Genomic DNA, 20,295 nt, shown 5'->3' with positions numbered 1-20,295 from the left:
GCTTTCTGGTGGTGTTTATTTTATTTTATTTTAAGAGCTACTATTCTCACATCATCTGTTCTGTTCCCCTGTGTGTGTGTGTGTGTGTGTGTGTGTGTGTGTGTGTGTGTGTGTGTGTGTGTGTGGCCTCCTTCACCACATGGTGTGCATCTCATTTTAAAATGGGTCTTAAGTGAACATAGACGAGAGATGATGATGATGATGATGATGATGATCTTGGTTTGATGAAATGGTGTAAATGTGCTGATGTTCTGCTCTTTCTGTCAAACCAACATTTCAACTTGATTTTTTTCTTTTTTCCCCTTTTAAATCTTGAATAGAAAGAGGTGGATGGATGGATGGATGGATGGACGGATGGATTTTGGGTGGGGGAGGGGGAGTAAAATGATGAAATTACTTTACAATACTTCCATTATTTATCCGAACGCTGAGTGGAAGCTCTGAATCAGCTCGGAGACTTCTTGAACTTTTTTTTTCCAGTCCGAGAGAGAGATTTATTATAAATCAGATGAAAAGGTCAAAGTAACTTTTAAGAAAAAAGAAAAAAAAAAAACTAAATGGATGAACAAGAAAAACAATGCAGAAGCCACACAATTTATTCTAAAACGAGAACGTCAAAGGGCTTTTAAAACTGCAGTGTAAATATAATACATTAATAATAACGCGTGTGTGTGTGTGTGTGTGTGTGTGTGTGTGTGTGAAAGCTGTTAATCAGATTAAAAATGTTTGTTTAATCACACGTACAGAATGCTGTTCTAGACGTTGGCAGTGAACGTCTTGCTAAAAGAGAAGAGCGAACTTTCCCCCCTGTTGATATTACTATACGAGAAGAAAGAAAGGAAAATAAAAAAAACCGAGGAAGAGCTAGAGCAGGGATCCCCTGAAGTGTAAAATAGATGCCCCGGACCCCGTCAGTACGAGTTCATTTCATCGACGTTATTTCAAATCCGAAGATGTTTTTGGAGCGGTATCACTTTCTGTTCCTACACGTCGGGTCCGAGTTCGCTTCGGTGCCGGGACTCCTGGAAGAATTTATGATACAGAAATGAGGAGCTTGTGAACAGGATGTTCATTTATGCGCTCGGTCGAGGTTTTAATCCTTCTGCAGGAATGACTGCGTCGGAGCGGCGTGGCGTGGAGGCGATCGGCGTGTGGCGCTGCTGAGGTGTTCTGGAAGTCCAGGTCGCTTTGATGGCGGTCTTCAGCTCGTCTGTGTCGTCGGGTCGGGTGTCTCTCGTAGATTCTCTACGGGGTTCGGGTCAGGCGGGTCGGCTGGACGATCGAGCACGGTAACACCACGGTCAGTAAAGCGGTTACTAGAAGTTTTGGCACTGTGGGAGGTGCCGAGTCCTGCTGGAGAAGGAAATCAGCGTCTCCATGAAGCTCGTCAGCAGATGAAGCATGAAGTATCTAAAATCTCCTGTAGACGCTGCATCGACTCTCGACTCGAGAAAACACACTGGACCGACACCAGGAGATGACATGGCAACCCAAATCATCACCGACTGTAGAAACTTCACACTGGACTTCAAGCAGCTGGGATTCTGTTCCTCTCCACTCGTCCTCCAGACTCCGGAACCTTGATTTCCAAATGAAACGCAACGTTTACTTCCATCTTCCCCGTGATTGTGTGTGTGTTCTGACCCAGACTGAGAGATTAAAGACTCAGGAAACCTTCGCAGGAGTTTGGAGTGAATTCTCTGATTAGAGTCGTCTCAGGTCGACTTTTCTGTATTATAAATTCTCTATTCGGATATTTTGAGATGCTGGATGTTTGATTTCCGTGAGCGGTGATCATCGCGATCAAAACGAAAAGACTCAAAATATTTCACTTTGTGTAACGAATCTAGAATATATGAAAAGTTCCACTTTTTGAATTAAATTACGGGGAAAAGATGGACTTTTTCACAATATTCTAATTTTTTGAGATGCACCTACGTACGTACGTGTGTGTGTGTGTGTGTGTGTGTGTGTGTGTGTGTGCGCGTGCGCAGTTCCACTGTGCAAGTTGATGCTGATGGGTCGACTGCTGTAACTCTCATTATGACATCATCACCTGTCACTCGGAATTCAAATTTGTTAGCGTTTTATTTGAAGCGTAAACAGAAAACGCTGTCTTCTCAGCTGTAAAAAAACAAAACAAAGGCGTTCAGAATAAAACGTCCTCGGTCCTTAAAAGATCTTTATTTTTCTGAAAGGTGTACAAGCTGCAAATGAGGACGCGGCTGCAGACAGGAGCGTGCGACATTTTTCACACACACACACACACACACACACAAAAACAAAAGCGTGAAATATCAGTGAATCAGAACACAGCTGAAGGACTTGACGTGACTGTGAAGGTTTTTTGACTTGTGTTTGCGGGTAAAATAAACACGACCCAAAAGTGTCTGTGAACATGCTAATGCTAACCTATAACCACTAGCAGTGGCTTGTTAGTCTGTTTATTTGATTGGTTTATCCTAGCTGTCGAGTTTTGACGGCTGAATACGTTTAACATGAATATCTTCCCCTTAAAAGCGCTTTAAATTCTCCTCTGTCGTTTGCTGCTTCGCCCAGTAGCCTCTTCACTTCAACATCTCAGAGCTGCCTGGACGTTCCCCACACGCGCACACACATACATATACATATACACATACATATACATATACATATACATATATATACACATATGTGTGTGTGTGTGTGTGTGTATATATATATATATATATATATATACACGTGTATAAAATAATGTTGAAGCAATATAATGTAATTCTGAGGAAACATTTAAATGAGTTTGACACACACAGGGTTTTTTTTTTTTTTTTTTTTGATTTGAATCGAGTTTCAGACGTTAGTGTGAGGCCACCGGATGTGGTGATACATACACACACACACACACACAGAAGTGTGTGTGTGTGTGTGTGTGTGTGTGTGTGTGTGTGTTCATATTTACACTAAAGTCAAAATACTGAGGAAATGATCAAATCAAAAACACAACACCGCGGTTAATGTTAGTGCGGCGTGTTAACACACACGGGTCAGGTGTGTGTTACGCATATCACGGTACGTGAGATCTCCACCTGTATTACTTTAGCTGAAGACGTGAACACACGTGGAATCGGTATTAACAGTGAACTATTTAAAAAAAAAAAAAAAAAAAAAAAAAAAAAAAAAAAAAAAAATCCTGCAGGTGTAATTTCTAGAGAGAGACACACCACTGCATTCTGGGTAATGTATATCCTTTTTTTTTTTTTTTTTTTTTTTTTTAAACCCTACTTCCGGGGGAACATTTTCAGATGAGCGTAACCGGTTGTGTTTCTCAAAATATAAACAGATTAGGGATTTCAATCGGGATTAATGTAGCTGTTACACAAACGGATCTTTTTCGTCCTGCAGGTCTGATATCTGATCGCTCGTTCATTCGCACCGCACGCCCCTCCCCCGGTCCCCCCGTTCCGGATCCTGCAGTATCCCAGTCCCGAGGCAGCGACTCGTTCAAAACCCGAACCTGTAATAGTCAGGTTAGCTTCTTGGGTCTCGGCTACAGAGCGGAAATGTGGAATAAATTACTTCGAGGTTCTTTAGATGTCTTTCGAGCCCTATTTAGATGGGATTAGTTTTCCACGTGGACGTGTGTAATGACATTATTACTCGAGTATCCATCAGCTTCCGAATCTGTCCGTTTTTACAGACGTGTCACGTGTCGGGTTTAACGTGTACGTGCAGTTCTCCGGGTCATGTGCTGTATATCCCGTCTGAGAGGACGTGTGGGTAAAGATGGCGGTGTGGGAACGACGCTCCAGGAAGCGCCGAGTCTTTTCCATCGTCTCGCGAAAGTTTACAGGGCAGAACATTAACATGACGGTTGAAGGTAACGTGTGAGAGACGCGACACTTCAGGGGGTTTAGGGAAGTTATCGAGGTCCTCGCACAGGTACAGACTACAGTTTTTTTAGGGTCATGTGACCTGTTAATGATCAAGCGTGGCCACGCCCCCCCGACGACAAGCACTTTACAGGACACAAGCAGAAGTTCTCAGACTTCTCATTATTGAACCTCAATCAATAAACGGAACAGGAAGTGTGTGTGTTTGTCCGTTCCAGATTCTGTGTGTGTGTGTGTGTGTGTGTGTGTGTGTGTGTGTGTCTGTTCCAGATTCTGTCTGATAACGTGTATGGTGTTTTGAGAGAGTGTGTGAGTGTGTGTGCCAGGTTCTATCTTTTACTCTGTACAGTGGGGTGTGTATGGGTGTGTTGCAGGTTCTGTCTCATAACCTGTATATGGTGTTTTGTGTGTGTGTTGCAGGTTCTGTCTCATAACCTGTGTACGGTGCTGTGTATCCCTCACGACCCGGCCGCTCTGGAGGAGCATTTCCGTGATGATGATGATGGACCGGTCTCTAGTCAGGGCTACATGCCGTACCTTAACAAATACATACTCGATAAGGTACCACCTGTCTCCTTCCTTCCTTCCTTCCTTCCTTTCTTGTCCTTTTTTTTTCTTCCCGTTCTTCCTAACATGTTTCTTGCTCTAACAAAATTGCCACGTTTCTCTTCTCTTCTTTTTACCCGTCTTCATTTCTTTCTATCTTTTTCTCCCTTAGCGACTGCTTCATGACTCCTCCTGAAAAGTGCACTGATGTCTGAAAGTCTGAGCGCTTCACTATTTATTCTTTCTCTGTTTCTCTTCCTTTTTCCTGTCTAGCTCCTATTTCCTCCAGGTAATTCACATCCACTCCGTTCCGGTGATTCACATCCACTCCTGTTTAATAGTTTTGGTGTCTTTGTTGTTATTATTCAAATATTTGCATTTAAACAACAACATTCACTGACCCCCTCAGTACAGATTTATTTTACAAACTCTCTGTTAAACAATCCGGCATGTTGTAAATGTTTCGTTTAAAAGGTTGATTAATTTAAATATTTAAATGTGTACAATTATACAGAACCCTTTTATTAAACTTTCATTACTTATAGGTACAATAACTACTGACTCAAAAGAATCAGAAACGTCTACTACTGACTCAAAAGAATCAGAACGTCTACTACTGACTCAAAAGAATCAGAACGTCTACTACTGACTCAAAAGAATCAAAACGTCTACTACTGACTCAAAAGAATCAGAACGACTACTACTGACTCAAAAGAATCAGAACGACTACTACTGACTCCAAAGAATCAGAACGTCTACTACTGACTCCAAAGAATCAGAACGTCTACTACTGACTCCAAAGAATCAGAACGTCTACTACTGACTCCAAAGAATCAGAACGTCTACTACTGACTCAACAGAATCAGAACGTCTACTACTGACTCAACAGAATCAGAACGACTACTACTGACTCAAAAGAATAAGAACGACTACTACTGACTCAAATGAATCAGAACGACTACTACTGACTCAAAAGAATCAGAACGACTACTACTGACTCAAAAGAATCAGAACGACTACTACTGACTCAAAAGAATCAGAACGTCTACTACTGACTCAAAAGAATCAGAACGTCTACTACTGACTCAAATGAATCAGAACGTCTACTACTGACTCAAATGAATCAGAACGTCTACTACTGACTCAAATGATTCAGAACGTCTACTACTGACTCAAGTGATTCCAAACACCTACTGCTGACTCAAAAGTATCAGGACATCTACTGCTGCCTCAAATGAATCAGAATGGTCTTCTACTGATTCCAAAGAAACAGAACACTACGGACCCAGAAAATAATACTAATGACCTAGCACAACCAGAACCCTTACACTGGCACCCTACCAGAACCAGAGCAACACTGACCCAACAGAACCAGGCTACAGATGAACCGAAGAGAACAAGACATGAACAACAATACAAATAACATTACTGACCCAAAGTGTGTGTGTGTGTGTGTGTGTGTGTGTGTGATTAGGTGGAGGAGGGCAAGTTTGTGAAGGAGAACGTGGACGAGCTTTGCTGGACTCTCACTGCCAAGAAGAACTACAGGCCGAAGGGGGACAGCATCCTGCCTCAGAAAGACGCCTTCCGGCTCTGGTGTCTCTTCATCTTCCTCTCGGAGGACAAATATCCGCTGGTGATGATCCCTGATGAGGTGAGACACACACTACTCTAAATGCTAACGTTGAACTAAACCAGGTGCCAAATGCTAACCCAAGTGCGAGCTAATTTGCACAATAGTCGCAAACACTAGAGTTAAACAACTCAAAGCTAACTCACAATGGCTAATTGTAAAGGATTACCCACAATGCATTGGAAACGAACGGTTCTTGGATACCTATGAACACGTAATCGGATGTGTTCGCTCGTTTGCGTTGAGTATACTAGCCCGGTGAGATGTGATACAAGCTGCTGTGTTGTGGTGATGCGTGTGTTTTGTGTTAAGGCGTTTCTGAAGCCCAAACCTCAGGTTGCACTGAGGCAGGAAGTAAGAAAGCGCCGGGTTTTGAAATGTGCTGCTGTCACAATTTCATCTGCAGCGTGGTTTAGCAGCTCCTTTTATCTCTTTCTATCTCCCTTTAGCAGTAAAGTGGGTGAAGCTAATTGTAGGTAAAACGCATGAGAGCTTCACTACAACCAATCACAGCGCTGACATGGCTTTATCAGAACGCTGCACAAGCTAGCTTCCAGTGAAAACTAAATGACTGGGCATGTTGAGTGAATGGTTAACCTAGTGAGTGTTACCTAACCAAGCAACTGAAAGCTAACAGAGTGAGTGCAACCTAACCTACTGAGTAAAAGCTCAGCTAGCAATTGAAAGCTAATCCACCGAGTGAACGCTAACGTAGGGAGCCAAAGCTAATGTATCGAGAGAAAGCTAACCTAATGAGCAAAAAAAATAATAAAAATACCAAAAACAACCTCACGTGTAAAAGCAACAGAGTGAGGGAAGGCTAACCCACCGAGTAAAAGCTCAGCTAGTGATTGAAAGCGAATCTACTGTCTGAATGCTAACCTAGTGAGCAAAAGCTAATCTAGCAAAAGAAAGCTAACCTAGCGAGCATGGCTGCTGTGTTGAACAATCCTGATTCCTCCTGCGTTTATTTCTGCTTCGTCAGCTGGAATTATCAAACGGAACGCTTTCATAAAATCCTACAGCTCTGTACAGCGTCGAAGACGGGATTATTTCCGTGAAGAAAGTCCGTCGTGTGGCTCTTGTCGCGCATTTATACCGCAAAACCTTCAGGAAAATGTCAAGTAACCGGAACTGTTTGTTTATTTATTTATTTATTTATTTATTTATTTTGCCGTGTTGCTCCAGTGTCGGTTAAAAGTTCATAAGAAACAGCTGTGGTAATCCTTTCTGTCAGGTGTGTACAATGCTACGGCCTTTATCGCTGCAGAGTTTCGAATTCGCGTTCTAATAAAGTCGCATATTTGATACGTTAATGAAGCTCCGGTCCCGTACGCTGCTGTCATACGTGCTGTAGATGTACTGTAATGTGCGTATTTAGTATCAAACCTGGACTTTAAATCAAACAGCAGCTCTGGGGTACAGTGAATATAAAGGGGTGTGTGTGTGTGTGTGTTTGCGTGTGTTTTTGTTATTCACTCGATCTGAGCACAGAAAATCGGGTCGACTTTTTCTTCTCTCTTTTTCATGCTTGCACTCTTTCCGCTGCCTTTTAGCTTCTCTTTCCGTGAGGTTTTTGGTTATTTCCTGTAGGCAGCGTGGCATTTAGCAGTTTCACTCACTGCAAGAGGGAGAGGTGTGTGTGTGTGTGTGTGTGTGAGAGAGAGAGAGAGAGAGAGCGCGCAAGAAAGCAGATGCCACTGATGTTGCATAATAATGCTCATGTAGTTGTACAGTTTTTACTTTTATGATTTAATCTAGTGTCGCGCAATGCATCATGTCACTGTTACATTAACACGCGATCTGAACACACACCGAACGCAGTTATACCCAGAGTACCAGATCGGGTGTGTTATTGTATGATCCAGCTGCGTTTTTAGTGCATCATCAACTCTTTTCGGGGGAAAGTACTTAGTCATGCTTAAAAAATTCACCCAAAAGACTCATTTGCATATTCAACAACTCATCATGAAGCTTTACATATCAGAACGTGTTACATGAAGAAGGAAGATTTTCTGAATATGATCAGCATAGAATAAAACTGAGCTCGATGTTATTACTGTAAATATCACTAAGAAGAGAGTTTAAAACTTAGAAGAAAGATGCGAGTGCGTGGACAAACAATGATCTGTGATTGGTCGTTGAGAACAATGGTAATCAGTGATCAGCCAGTGACTACGTTCACATGGACAGCAGTAATCTAATGATTGGCCTTACTCTGAGTAAGATAATAATGTGATTAAGGTGTTTACATGAGTCGCTTTTAGAATACTCCTGTCATGTTCCCGTTTTACATGTTTTAGAACATAGTTAGATTAACAGCAGCGTCATTACGTCGCCACGCCGTCCGACGTCCCTCCAGAATTTCACGTAGCAACATACAGTTGGTCTTCGTTATGGTACCGTATACAGTTTTGGATGTTTTTATATAATTTTTTTTTTTACGGACGCTTCAAGTGCGGTTAATTATTCGTCGTGCTGTACGTGCTAATAGACGACTGCTTGAAGCCGTGGGCTGCGTCCCAAACCGCGTACTTACCGTCTATATAGTAGCCGAGATGCATGTATTTTTTCACACTACAGGCCTATAGTAGGCAAGTACGCGGTTTGGGACGCAGCCGAACTCTCTCGTTCGCTGTAAAACGGTTGAGTGTTACTGTGTGTGATCGTGTCCCGCCGCAAAATGTGGTGAAAACTCTCACACGGCGTTAATAGTGTGATTAAGGTGTGTACATGTCTGTGACGCACGTCCATAACGCGACTAAAACATGAGTACTCCACACGTCTTAGTTCGATTAGAGCTTACTTCGAGTATGACCTTAATCAGATTAAGGTAATTAAAACTTGCTGTTTACATGGTAGTTTCTTAATCGGAGTATCGTCTTAATCAGGTTAATATTGGATTATTGTTGTCCGTGTAAACGTACTGATTGAGAACAATGGTGATCTGTGACTGGTTTTGAGAACAATGATCACTGATTGGTCATTTGGAACAATGGTGATCAGTGATTAGTCATTGCGTACAGTGATCATCTGTGGTTGGTTGTTGAGAACAATGATGATCTGTTATTGGTCATTGAGAATAATGGTGATCAGTGATTGGTTGTTGAGAACGGTGGTGATCAGTAATCACCCCTCTACGCTGTCAGAGTAAAAGGATAACCCCAGGAGTACCACTGACCCAATATTTAAAGCCCAGAGACACCGAGGTGGTTCAAAACCCACTCTAACATCACAACACCAGCTATTGTCCGCCACATAACCATTGAATACGAGGAGGTTGTCCGTGTTAAATGTTGCTTCACACTTCTAGATGCCAAGATGTCTCGCCACATTGAGTTGCGTGAATAATATCCTCACCACAGCTCGAGCACACTGCCTGTTTTAAATCTCATGTTTCCGTCTGTGTTGGTGTTATTCATGTGATTTAAGGACACAGCCTTGAGCTTTTTCAAAATGAGCTCTGTCACGATTACTTCAGACCCGTCCTAATTTCTAGCTCTGATCGTTTCTCTTTTTCGATCAGTGGTGCATCGGCAAGACGGGGTAACCGAATTCAGTGTGACACTTTGTCATAGCACGTCTCGCTCTGTAATAGAGATAATGACAAAATGTGGTATTTGTTACTGTACCACACTGGAAAAGTGCTATAACACCTTCTATCATGTGCTTCTCCTCCCCCTCAGGTGGAGTACCTGCTGAAGAAGCTATGCATGGCCATGAGTGTGGAGCTGAACTGTGTGGAGCTGGAGGACTTTATTTCCCAGGATTCCATTCAGCAGAACGGTTTCAGTGTGTGGGCGTTCCTGGAGATGATGAACACTGGGAAGCTGACCAGAGGACTTACCAAGGAAATAGTCAGCATGGCCATCGAGGAAGTGTATCGAGAGATAGTGGGGGATGTGCTGAAGGAGGTAGGGGAGTGCGTCTTTTTGAGGGTGTAGACTTGGGTGGCATTTCTATGAAAAGCAAGACTGCTATAGTACCTGTGTCAGGGCTTACATAGGCTGTCATACAGAGGGGTTGGAAATGGGAGTTATGGTGGTAATGAACTCCTCCCTTTCCCGCTCGGTGAATATGACCTATAACCTAGTCAAGATAGTATAGATTTTGCTAGCTAGCTAACTCACTCAAGCAAATACCAAGGAACAGTCTTGGCTATCCAGAGTTAATACACTGCCTTCTGAGGAAACTCTTGCTTTAATGTCCATATGTTGGAACGATGGAATTTGGTGGACTAGAAGACTAGCAACATTGGAAAAAATAAACCCTTGAAACTAGGAGACAAGCAAACAAGGAGCCTGAGAAACTAGATGACTATGAAACAAGGATGCTGGGAAGCTATTATGCTATCAAACAAGATAGAACAGAGGACTAGAAGACTACAAACCTGTGGGATAAGAGACTAGGACACAAGGTACCTGGGGAAAGTAGCAGACTATCAAACACGGAACCTTGGATAGATAGAAGGAGACTAGTAAACAAAGAACTTCAATGAATTGGAGAATGTCAAACATAGAACCTTGGAAACAAAAAACACACCTGTACATGTTAGAATCTAGTATATCAGGAATCTAGTAGACTGTAAAGCAACCTGTGAACCAACGGGACTGGGAGATGGGGAACCTGTGAATGTATGAGACTAAGAAATGAGGTACCTGGGAGGCTAGGACACAATCAGACAAGGAATGTTGGAAACATGTAGACTAGTGAACAGGAAACCCCAGTAAGTAGGAGACTATCAGTCATTGGAGATATAAAAAAAAAAAATGACCAAGCAAAGGAACATGACAGACTAGTGGACTAGAAGATTAGAAACCTGTGAAAGAGACTCAGATACACGGTAACTTGGAAAGTAGGAGCCTATTAAACAAGGATTCTCGGAAACAGAAAGACTATGAAGGAAGGAACCTCAGTGAACAGAAGAAAAACTAAGTAAGGAACTATCAAGGAACATGAAAGACTCGGGGACTAAATCACACAGGTGAAATGAAGAATCTAGGATACAAGTATTCCAGGAGTCCAGCTGACTTTAAAGTAACCCATGAACCTAGAGGACTGGGAGACAAGGAACTGTGAAAGTAAGAGATTGGGAAATCAGAAACTTGGGAGGCTAGGAGACTACCAAACAATAGGAGACCTTGGAAATATGGAGACTAGTCAACATAGAACCTTAGCAAATAGGAGACCTTGGAAACTAAAAGAAATATTGAGAAAGTAGGGGACTATAATTTAAGGAACCTGTGTAACTAAGAAATTAGGATCCTGGGAATCTAGGGGACAACAAACTAGCAATCTGTAAAACTAGGGGACTGGGATACGAGGGAGCTGTGAAAGCAAGAGAGGAGGCATGATGGGATGTCTGAAACACTGCGAGCATACCGGTGGAAGGCCTCTACAGACTTCAGCAGATCCCTTTCATTTAGACAGATGAAACACTTTACGTTTATGCTTGTGTGTGTGTGTGTGTGTGTGTGTGTGTGTGTGTGTGTGTGTGTTTGTGTGTGTGTGTGTGTTTGTGTGTGTGTGTGTGTGTGTGTGTGTGTGTGTATCAGGGCTACCTATGGAAGAAAGGTCAGTTGAGGAGGAACTGGACGGAGCGCTGGTTCACCCTCAAGCCGAACTCTCTGGACTACTACGTCAGTGAAGACCGCAAAGAGCGCAAGGGCAGCATCACACTGGACACCAACTGCTGCGTAGAGGTGTGTGTGTGTGTGTGGTGGGGGGGGGGTTGCTCTCTGCTGTCAAACCCTACCAGCCCTTACCGTGTGTGTGTGTGTTCTGCAGGTTCTACCAGACAGAGATGGGAAGAGGTGTATGTTCTGCCTGAAGACGATCTCCAAGACGTTCGAGCTCAGCGCCTCAGACACCAAACAGCGTCAGGAGTGGACGACAGGTCAGTGACCTCCACTCTCCTCACCATACTTCTCTCTTTTTTTCCTTTCTAAAGTTCACGCCCTGCTGCAGCCTCGCTCATTTAAAGGCTCTGTCCCAAATACTAGAACCACAATTTGTTCTAACAGGACTTCCTGATAGTCGTTATTTTATTGCTGGGTTTTCACCCAGTGCTCGTCTCGGTGTATAAGGGAGCGCGTGTGTTACCCATAATGCACTGTGAGCGTATGCTAACACTGATAAATGGCGTAAGATAGAAGTTAGACGCCAGTATATAGGGCATAGGGTGTGTGGTTTAGGACATGTCTAATGCTGGTGATAGGGTTTGAGTGGCCTATAGAGTAAGCGGTGTGTGTGCGGTTTGGGACACGTCCACAGTGTACTGAGCTTTGTGATGGTGTTTGTGTGGACATGCCGAGGAGAATGCTACTGTACCACATGGATACACCAAACAGTCCTATGGACGGTTTTACTTGGATTGCCAAAAGATTGCTCCAAACAGTTTACGCCCAAGTCTTATTCATTCGTTAGTGGAGAATTTTACTCGGATGCCTTGGACTGATGGCCAAAAAAGACCCAGGTAGTCATACTGAAGGTCTACTCAATGCTGTTTGACGCTGTCGCTGTATATAGCTGTTTGACTGTTTATAGCACACAGTTGTGGGAAAGTAATGACTCATAATCACACTATCCGGTATCACCCAGGAGAAGACGCGTTCCCTTTTGTGTCTGGTTCCTCTCAAGGTTTCTTCCTCGTGTCATCTCAGGGAAGTTTGCCCTCACCACTGCTGCCTCTGGCTTTCTCATTAGGGATCCAAGTCGAAGTCTAAATCCGGATTTCTGTAAAACGGTGTATATTCTTAAAGCGCTGTATGAATGAAATGGGAATGAGTACACAGCGAATGGGCTGATGCTTTTATTCAAAGCGGCGTACGATTGAGACAGGATTCAACCGGACAGTTGAAGGTTAAAGGCCTTGCTCAAGGGCCCGAGAGTGGCAGCTTGATGAATCTAGTACGGTATATAAACTCACGACCTTCCAGTCAGTACCCCAATGATCTAACCGTCGAGCTACCACAAGACTGCCCCACCGTGTGGTTTGGGACAGGTCCACGACGGACTGGTTAGGAATAAAATAGTAGGAATGGAATAGTTAGATGTCTATAATGGTGTAGGATAGGGTGTGGTTTGAGACGTGTCCAGTGTGAACGTGTCATTATGGACCAGTGATGTGTGATTTGGGACGTGTCCAGAGTGGACTGATGATGTTGTTAATGTAGTCTATACAGGAAATAATGTGTGTCCACAATGGATTGGTGTTCGATAGAGGTTGATGATGTGGCCTGTAGAGTAAACAGGGTGTGGATTGTGACGTGTCCAGTGGGCACTGATAGAGGTAAGACATTTGTGATGGTGTTTGTTGTCTATATAGGGATTGTGTGGTTTAGGACATGTCCACAATAGACCGGTGATGGTTTTAATGCAGTCTATATAGTCAAAAGTGTGCGGTTTGGGACGTTTCCACGACGGAATGAAGATAGTGAGACGTTTGTGGTGATGTTTATGTGGCCTGTGGGATGAATTTGGGACGTGGACTGAAGCGCGATGTTGCGTTTGGTCCGCCAGCGATCCAGACGGCGATCCGGCTACACGCGGAGGGGAAGTGCTCCCTGCATAAGGAGCTGAAGTTGAAGCGGCGGGAGCAGCGTGAACGCAGGGAGAGGAGGCGGGAGGAGAAGGAGCAGGAGCTGCAGCACCTCCACCTGCTGCAGGAGGAACGCGAGCGCAAGAACGCTGAGCTGGAGCTGCTGAAGGAGGCGCAGAGGCAGGCGCAACTACTGCTAGAACAAGAGGAACAGCGGAGACGCGAACAGCACGAACAGCTCCAGCAAGCACTGGAGCTCCAGCTGAGAGAGGCGCAGGAGGTACTGGTGGGGTGGAGGTGGGGGGGCTGCTGGTTATGGGTGTGTGGGTATAACTGTATAATAATAATAATAGGATAAGTGCTAACGTACGTGTGTGTGCGTGCGTGCAGGCACGTGTGTTTATGCAGGCTGAGATGGCTCTGAAGGAGGAGGAGGCCGAGCGTCAGAGGAGGCGAATCCGAGAGCTGGAGGAGATGCAGCAGAGGTTAGAGGAGGCGCTGAGGCAGGAGATCAAAGCGAGACAGGACGAGGAGCAGCACCGGTACAAACAAGCCAGGTACACACACACGCGCACACACACACACACACACACACACACACACACATGCACACACACATGCACACACACACACGCACTGCTGTGTCATGAGTAAAGTGTATCAGTGTAGTAAAGTGTGGACAAGTTCATGTATAAAGCACTTACACAATGTTCATTAGGAAGTCACCAGAGGAAGTGTTCATCTCACACTAAACTTAGACACACACACACACACACACACACACACACACACACACACACACAGAGCTGCAGTCAAAATTATTCAACCCGCATTGCAAAATAAGGCGCTTGATTAGTTGAATCAGGTGTGCTTGAGACAACACCTGTCTGTTTCGGTTAACTGTGTAATAATCATGACCAAAAAAAAACGTTTTTTAATGATGGATTTTATTTAATATGAACGAACTGAAAACATTTCCCATTCACCGTGAAGGACAGTGAGGACGAGACGTCGGCGCATCGTTCATGCTGGAAGATCCAGTCCAGATAAGAGCACTTAATCAAATCAAAAGATGAGATGGAGGAAGGGGGCGGGGCTTACTTGGTGTCAATCTTTTTTTGGTGTCCCAAAAGTCTCCATACGCAGGGGAGTGTGTTTGCCAGCACCACGTAGGTTGTGCCTTCGTCAGTGGATGTTCGTGGAGGTCCACTATTTCTCGGTTGGTCCGCAACACTTCTTCCAGTCTTTTTGAATTTGTTAAACAGTTTGGCAACTGTGTGGTGTGTGTGTGTGTGTGTGTGTGTGTGTGTGTGTGTGTGTGTGTGTGTGAGAGATGTACTCGCCATGTTTCCTGTTAAAGTCCATCGCAACCTTGCGACAGCTTCCCGATCCAGCCATGAGAATTGAGATTCTCAATACGTTCTTCTTTTGTCAAAGGCGTTCTTAAAGGCTATCTGAAATAAATAAATAAATATATAAGGATGTGTGTATGGAGACTTTGGGACATCCTGTAGATGTCAGTTGGATCATCTGCTGTTTTTACTGGGAGGAAATAAGAAGACTCCATTGGTGTATTTTTGAGTGATAACTCACAGCAGAGTACTCCAACTTCAAAATGCATAGCTCCTATGGAATATGTGTAGAAGGAGGAGGAGGAACGATGACGGCTCTGATAATTGATGGTGATGGTATTAGTTGTAATAGAGCTAATGATTATGCAGTTCGCCGGAGGAGGAAAAGCAAATGGTGGTGGAGGTGATGGTGGTGGTGGTGGTGATGGTAGTGCTGATGGTGGTGGTGGTGGAAGTGATGGTGGTGGAGGTGATGATGGCAGTGCTGATGGTGGTAGTGCTGATGGTGGTGGAGGTGATGATGGTGATGATGGTGGTGGTGGTGGTGGTGGAAGTGATGGTGGTGGAGGTGATGATGGCAGTGCTGATGATGGTAGTGCTGATGGTGGTGGAGGTGATGATGGCAGTGCTGATGGTGGTAGTGCTGATGGTGGTGGAGGTGATGATGGCAGTGCTGATGGTGGTGGAGGTGATGGTGATGGTGGTGGAGGTGATGATGGCAGTGCTGATGATGGTAGTGATGATGGTGGTGGAGGTGATGATGGCAGTGCTGATGGTGGTGGTGATGATGAAGGTGGTGGTGATGATGAAGGTGGTAATAGTGATGTTGAAAGTCATGATGGTAATGACTGTGGTGGTGCTTGTGCTAGTGATTATGCAGGTTGCTGGAGGAGGAAGAGATGATGATGATGATGATGATGATGATGACTACTGTGCAGGTTGCTGGAGGAGGAGGAGGAGAAGATGAAGTCCCTGATGTGTCTGCAGGAGGAGCAGGAGGAGTTCATTCAGAGGGAGCAGAAGGAGAAAGAGGAGCTCAAACAGGAGATGGAGAACAAAACGCGAGCGCTGGAGGAGGCGCAGAAACAGCTAGACGAGATCAGAGCTAACAGACACAGAGTGGAGCAGGACGTGGTGGTCAGTGTACACACACACACACACACACACACACACACACACACACACACACCACTACAGACTGGCTTTGTGTACGTTTCATGTTTGATTGTATTTTGGTTAAAATTTTATTCTTGGATTAATCGTTTTAGTTGATTGTGTGTGTGTGTGTGTGTGTGTGTGTGTGTGTGTGTGTGTGTGTCAGGCTGCTCAGAGGAAGCTCCGGCAGGCGAGCACTAATGTCAAACACTGGAACGTTCAGATGAACAGACTGATGCACCCTATTGGACCCGGAGGTAGGTGTGTGTGTGTGTGTGTGTTTTGTCTTTTAAACATAAAATTACTGCTGTCCCTAACCATGTGACCGATCTCAATCTCCATCGTCCCGTTACTCCCCAAACTCCTCACCTTGCGCTTGGTAACCCTCCCTTTATTCGGAGAGGACGTGTCCTCCTTTTCCAGGAGAGAATCATGGCATCTTGCTGCATTCGAATAAACTCCTAACTTAAATAAATTCCCAACCTATGACTAGGAAAAGAAAAAAACAAACAAGAAAACGGCCCCCGTGACTCAGAATTCCTATTCGGAAACTCGGGACGGCCTCCTCAACGCCGAAATCAGCAAGTGACGTCAAAACAACATGGCCGCTCATCAACAGTAGCACTTCTTCAACACGCAGACATATTCGCTTGTGAAATCTACAACACTGACTCTACAGTTCACGGTCCCGAGACGAACATCGAGGCGTCCATGCTTTTTTTTTTTCGCCCAATCTGTAACTTGAAGCTACGGAGGGTGAAAATTCCGAGCTCCGATGTCTCACTTCAGTGCTTTATATATTCAGCGCTAAAGTGTTCCGTGATGTGATGAAGGACAACTTCGATCAGTGTCGTCTTCAGATGCTCTCCTGACTTGATATCCTCATGAACATCACAGTAGTGGACACAACAATCCCGAATACATCAGCGAACATGGTCCTAAGCCTTCTCCGTGTCCACCAAAGAACATCCAGACTGGCTTGGCCAACTCTCATGAGAGCTTCGATTGTCTGCAAGAGCATCACAAGTTGGTCCAGTAACAGAATACAGATTATTTCTCCTGAATGTAAGGTTCGGGTATCTGTCGGGTCCGTCTTTACTACACGCTGCTGTAGACTTTCCCGGGGGAGCTGAGAGGTGGTCCTCCATTTTGTTTTGTTTATACAGCATCTCTGGTTTGCTATTCCATACGCACTTCATTACAAGAACAAAAGTGCATTAAGGTCACCAGCACTCGGGTTCGGATCAGGAACGTTTGGACCCGCGTTTGTAGTAAGCGCTTTGTCCTGGTCGGGGTGGCGGCGGATCGGAACCGGAACGTTCCTGGCGAACATTTGGGCGCGAGGCCAAAATATACATTGGATAGGATGCCAGTCGGTCGCAGGGCATCGTGCACGCGCGCACACACACACACACACACACACACACACACACACACACTCTCTCATTCATTCATTTACTCTCTCTCTCTCTCTCTCTCTCTCTCTCCACACGGACAGTAACCCGAGGTGAGGATCGAACCGGGGATCCTGGAGCTCACTTTGATTTGACTTGACAAGAAAACCTTCATTAGCATCTCTCTCTCTCTCTCTCTCTCTCTCTCTTACACACACACACACACACACACACACACACACACACACATTAGTGTGTCTCTCAGTACATCAAGTTGGCTATATATATATATATAAAAAATATAAATAATAGCATCTATAGCTTGCTTTCTGTCCTTCTCTCTGTTGAAGCTGTTCGATATTAGCACCCGTCTTTCTTTCTTTCTTTCTTTCTTTCTTTCTTTCTTCGTAACTACTTCTATCATTTCTTTCTTTCACCAATAGAAGCAGTGCTTTGAAGCCCTGCGCCCCCGTCCCCGCAGCTTTGATAGATGAAAGTGACGATTTGCATTTCAGGCTGTGTACATGTCGAATCCTCCGTGTGTTTTGCAGACAAGCGGTCGGTGGGAAGCTACTCCAGTTTCCGCATCCCGCCGCAGAAGGATCCGGCACTGCGGCTCAGAAGGACGAGCAGCGAACAGGATGAGGAGAGCAAAGAGAACACGGCGGAGAACCTACTCTCAAAGGCCTCCAATGGAACCATGGACACACACTGAGGGGCGTGGCCAACCAAATCCACACCTCGGTTGCGGTCTTCACTGGCAGGGTGCTTGACTAGTGTGACAAACGATCACAGATATCCATACGAGAGAGAGAGAGAGAGAGAGAGAGAGAGAGAGAGAGTGCACTACTGAAGCCACCACTTCAGCAGCGTAAACCTCCTGAAACCCCATGGACTTGCAGTGATTTACCTCAATACTTAACCCTTTCTTTAAGATGCATGACAGGATCGAAGCAAAGCATACGGCTACTAATGCAGCTAATCCAGAATAGAACACCGCTCCCGTGTTTACACACTTGTTGTGGAAAATATTAACTGTGCACACAAGTTTTCATCCTGAATTTTGCTTGTAGATGTATACATGATGTACATGATGTACACAGATGTATGATGATTACACTGAGCTTTTCTCAGAGGAACTGAGAACTAAAGGCCTCGGCATACTTCATGCAGACGTGACATTCGGCTAGTGCGGACGACGTGACAGTACTGTCGAGCAAAAAAAAAAAAGTGGGCCTTCTTGTCAGTGTATCACTAGCGTGCTAAACTCGCCGTCCTCATGCCTCATCCCCCAGTTTATTTAATGGTCTCTTTATGTAAATATAGAGCGAAATAGTTTACAGCAGTTCTTCCTCTTCACGTGTTTATGTACTCCTGTCAGCAAGCAATCATCTTCCTGTAGTCGTGGAAATGGTCATGAAATTTCAACAGCGCCACCTGCAGTACTGGAGCACCCATAGCTGATGGCAAATTCAGTAAATAAGCTGAAGAGGGTGGTTTCGTCGTCATATAAACCGCGCAGACGTTATTAAGTATGCCGAGGCCTTGAGTGTGCTTGTAAACTTAGCTAACGTTCATTCTGTGTTCCACATTATATTTTTTATTGCTTCATCTGCATGTAAAGGCTAAGTGTACAATAAATCATCATGACACACAATACCAACGTCTCAGATGATGACACACACAGTTTCCAGTCATACTAACACACACAAAGCTGAAAAGGTTCGGTGGTTTCTTGCTCTTCAGATTTGAATCTTGAGTTGCAGAGCGCATAGGAGTGAAGGAAACGAGCTGAAAGTCTGAAGCCACTGTGGTTTCTGCACTTCCTGCTAATGCTGCAGAAACATGTCACAACCGAGCACACTCCTCACACGCTTGGAGGGTAAACACTTGAGTTTTAGTCAAATCATTATAGTGCTCTATGCCAGGTTTCAACGTGTGCTTTCTGTGAGTGGATGATTTCTTTCTTTCTTTCTTTCTTTCTTACAAAAAATGTGCAAAGTGCACGTCAGATTTCCTGTTTTCTAATTAAGCCTCTGCTCTGACTGCCGAATGAGTTGGAATATGAAACGGCTTCACTGGGTCATGGTTCTAAACATCTCTAAATGTTCTGTTGCATAAGGCTTATGTATAAGGACACAAAATGGACATGATCCAAGAAAACTATTGCTTTAATATTTAATTTAAATGGCCCTTTAAAAAATCTTTGAAAACTGGCAACGTGCACAGACTTCAGAAAATATTACATTTATATATATATATATATATATATATAATCACAATATGCACACATTATTTAATTATTATTATTTAAATATTATTATTTAATTAAAACGGCTATAATTGTTTGTTGATTTATTGTACTTGTACACTTGAGGGCGCTGTTACGTCACTACTACTAAAAAAAAAAAAATACAACCGTGGTGACGTCGATATTCGTTCTAACGAATTATAACGGTTTTAATCGCGTGTTTGTAGGACGTTTATATGCTAATCAGAACCCCTGCTAATCTATCAACGGCCACACTGCGCATGTGCACAACAGTGCAATTTAACATGTATTTATATACTCGTATATACATGTATTTATATCCCTTTTTGCCCTTATTTACTACACTGTATCACATAAATAACACTTTACAATCTGAAACGTACAATATTGTTAACATACCGCACATTATATAATGTCCAACAGTTTATGAGGAATAAAATGTACCTATCCCAACATAATAATTAAAATTTTTATTGTTATGCATGTGATATTTGTGATATTATTATTATTATTATAATTATTAACAACAACAAC

At 43.9% G+C, this 20,295-nt stretch overlaps 1 protein-coding gene across 2 annotated transcripts in view; it reads left to right on the top strand.

The window, feature by feature from the left end:
• def6a (DEF6 guanine nucleotide exchange factor a) overlaps positions 1-19,146 on the top strand; it is a 19,442-nt gene extending 296 nt beyond the window's left edge. The window contains exons 2-11 of one of the 2 annotated variants that reach the window (XM_017467799.3): positions 4,290-4,430; positions 5,890-6,069; positions 9,735-9,962; positions 11,604-11,750; positions 11,836-11,944; positions 13,570-13,868; positions 13,979-14,145; positions 15,879-16,077; positions 16,262-16,352; positions 18,041-19,146. In XM_017467799.3, coding sequence (XP_017323288.1) covers positions 4,290-4,430; positions 5,890-6,069; positions 9,735-9,962; positions 11,604-11,750; positions 11,836-11,944; positions 13,570-13,868; positions 13,979-14,145; positions 15,879-16,077; positions 16,262-16,352; positions 18,041-18,204 — 1,725 coding nt within the window. In that variant the 3' untranslated portion in view covers positions 18,205-19,146. Of the gene's footprint in view, positions 1-4,289; positions 4,431-5,889; positions 6,070-9,734; positions 9,963-11,603; positions 11,751-11,835; positions 11,945-13,569; positions 13,869-13,978; positions 14,146-15,878; positions 16,078-16,261; positions 16,357-18,040 lie in introns of both variants that reach the window. The other variant, XM_017467800.3, reaches the window with a different exon arrangement.
• The last annotated feature ends 1,149 nt before the right edge of the window (positions 19,147-20,295 follow it).

This window comes from Ictalurus punctatus, chromosome 5 (genome assembly GCF_001660625.3).
Source record: "Ictalurus punctatus breed USDA103 chromosome 5, Coco_2.0, whole genome shotgun sequence".
In the NCBI taxonomy this organism is placed as follows: Eukaryota; Metazoa; Chordata; class Actinopteri; order Siluriformes; family Ictaluridae; genus Ictalurus; species Ictalurus punctatus.
This window is presented reverse-complemented; position numbering and strand designations above follow the sequence as displayed.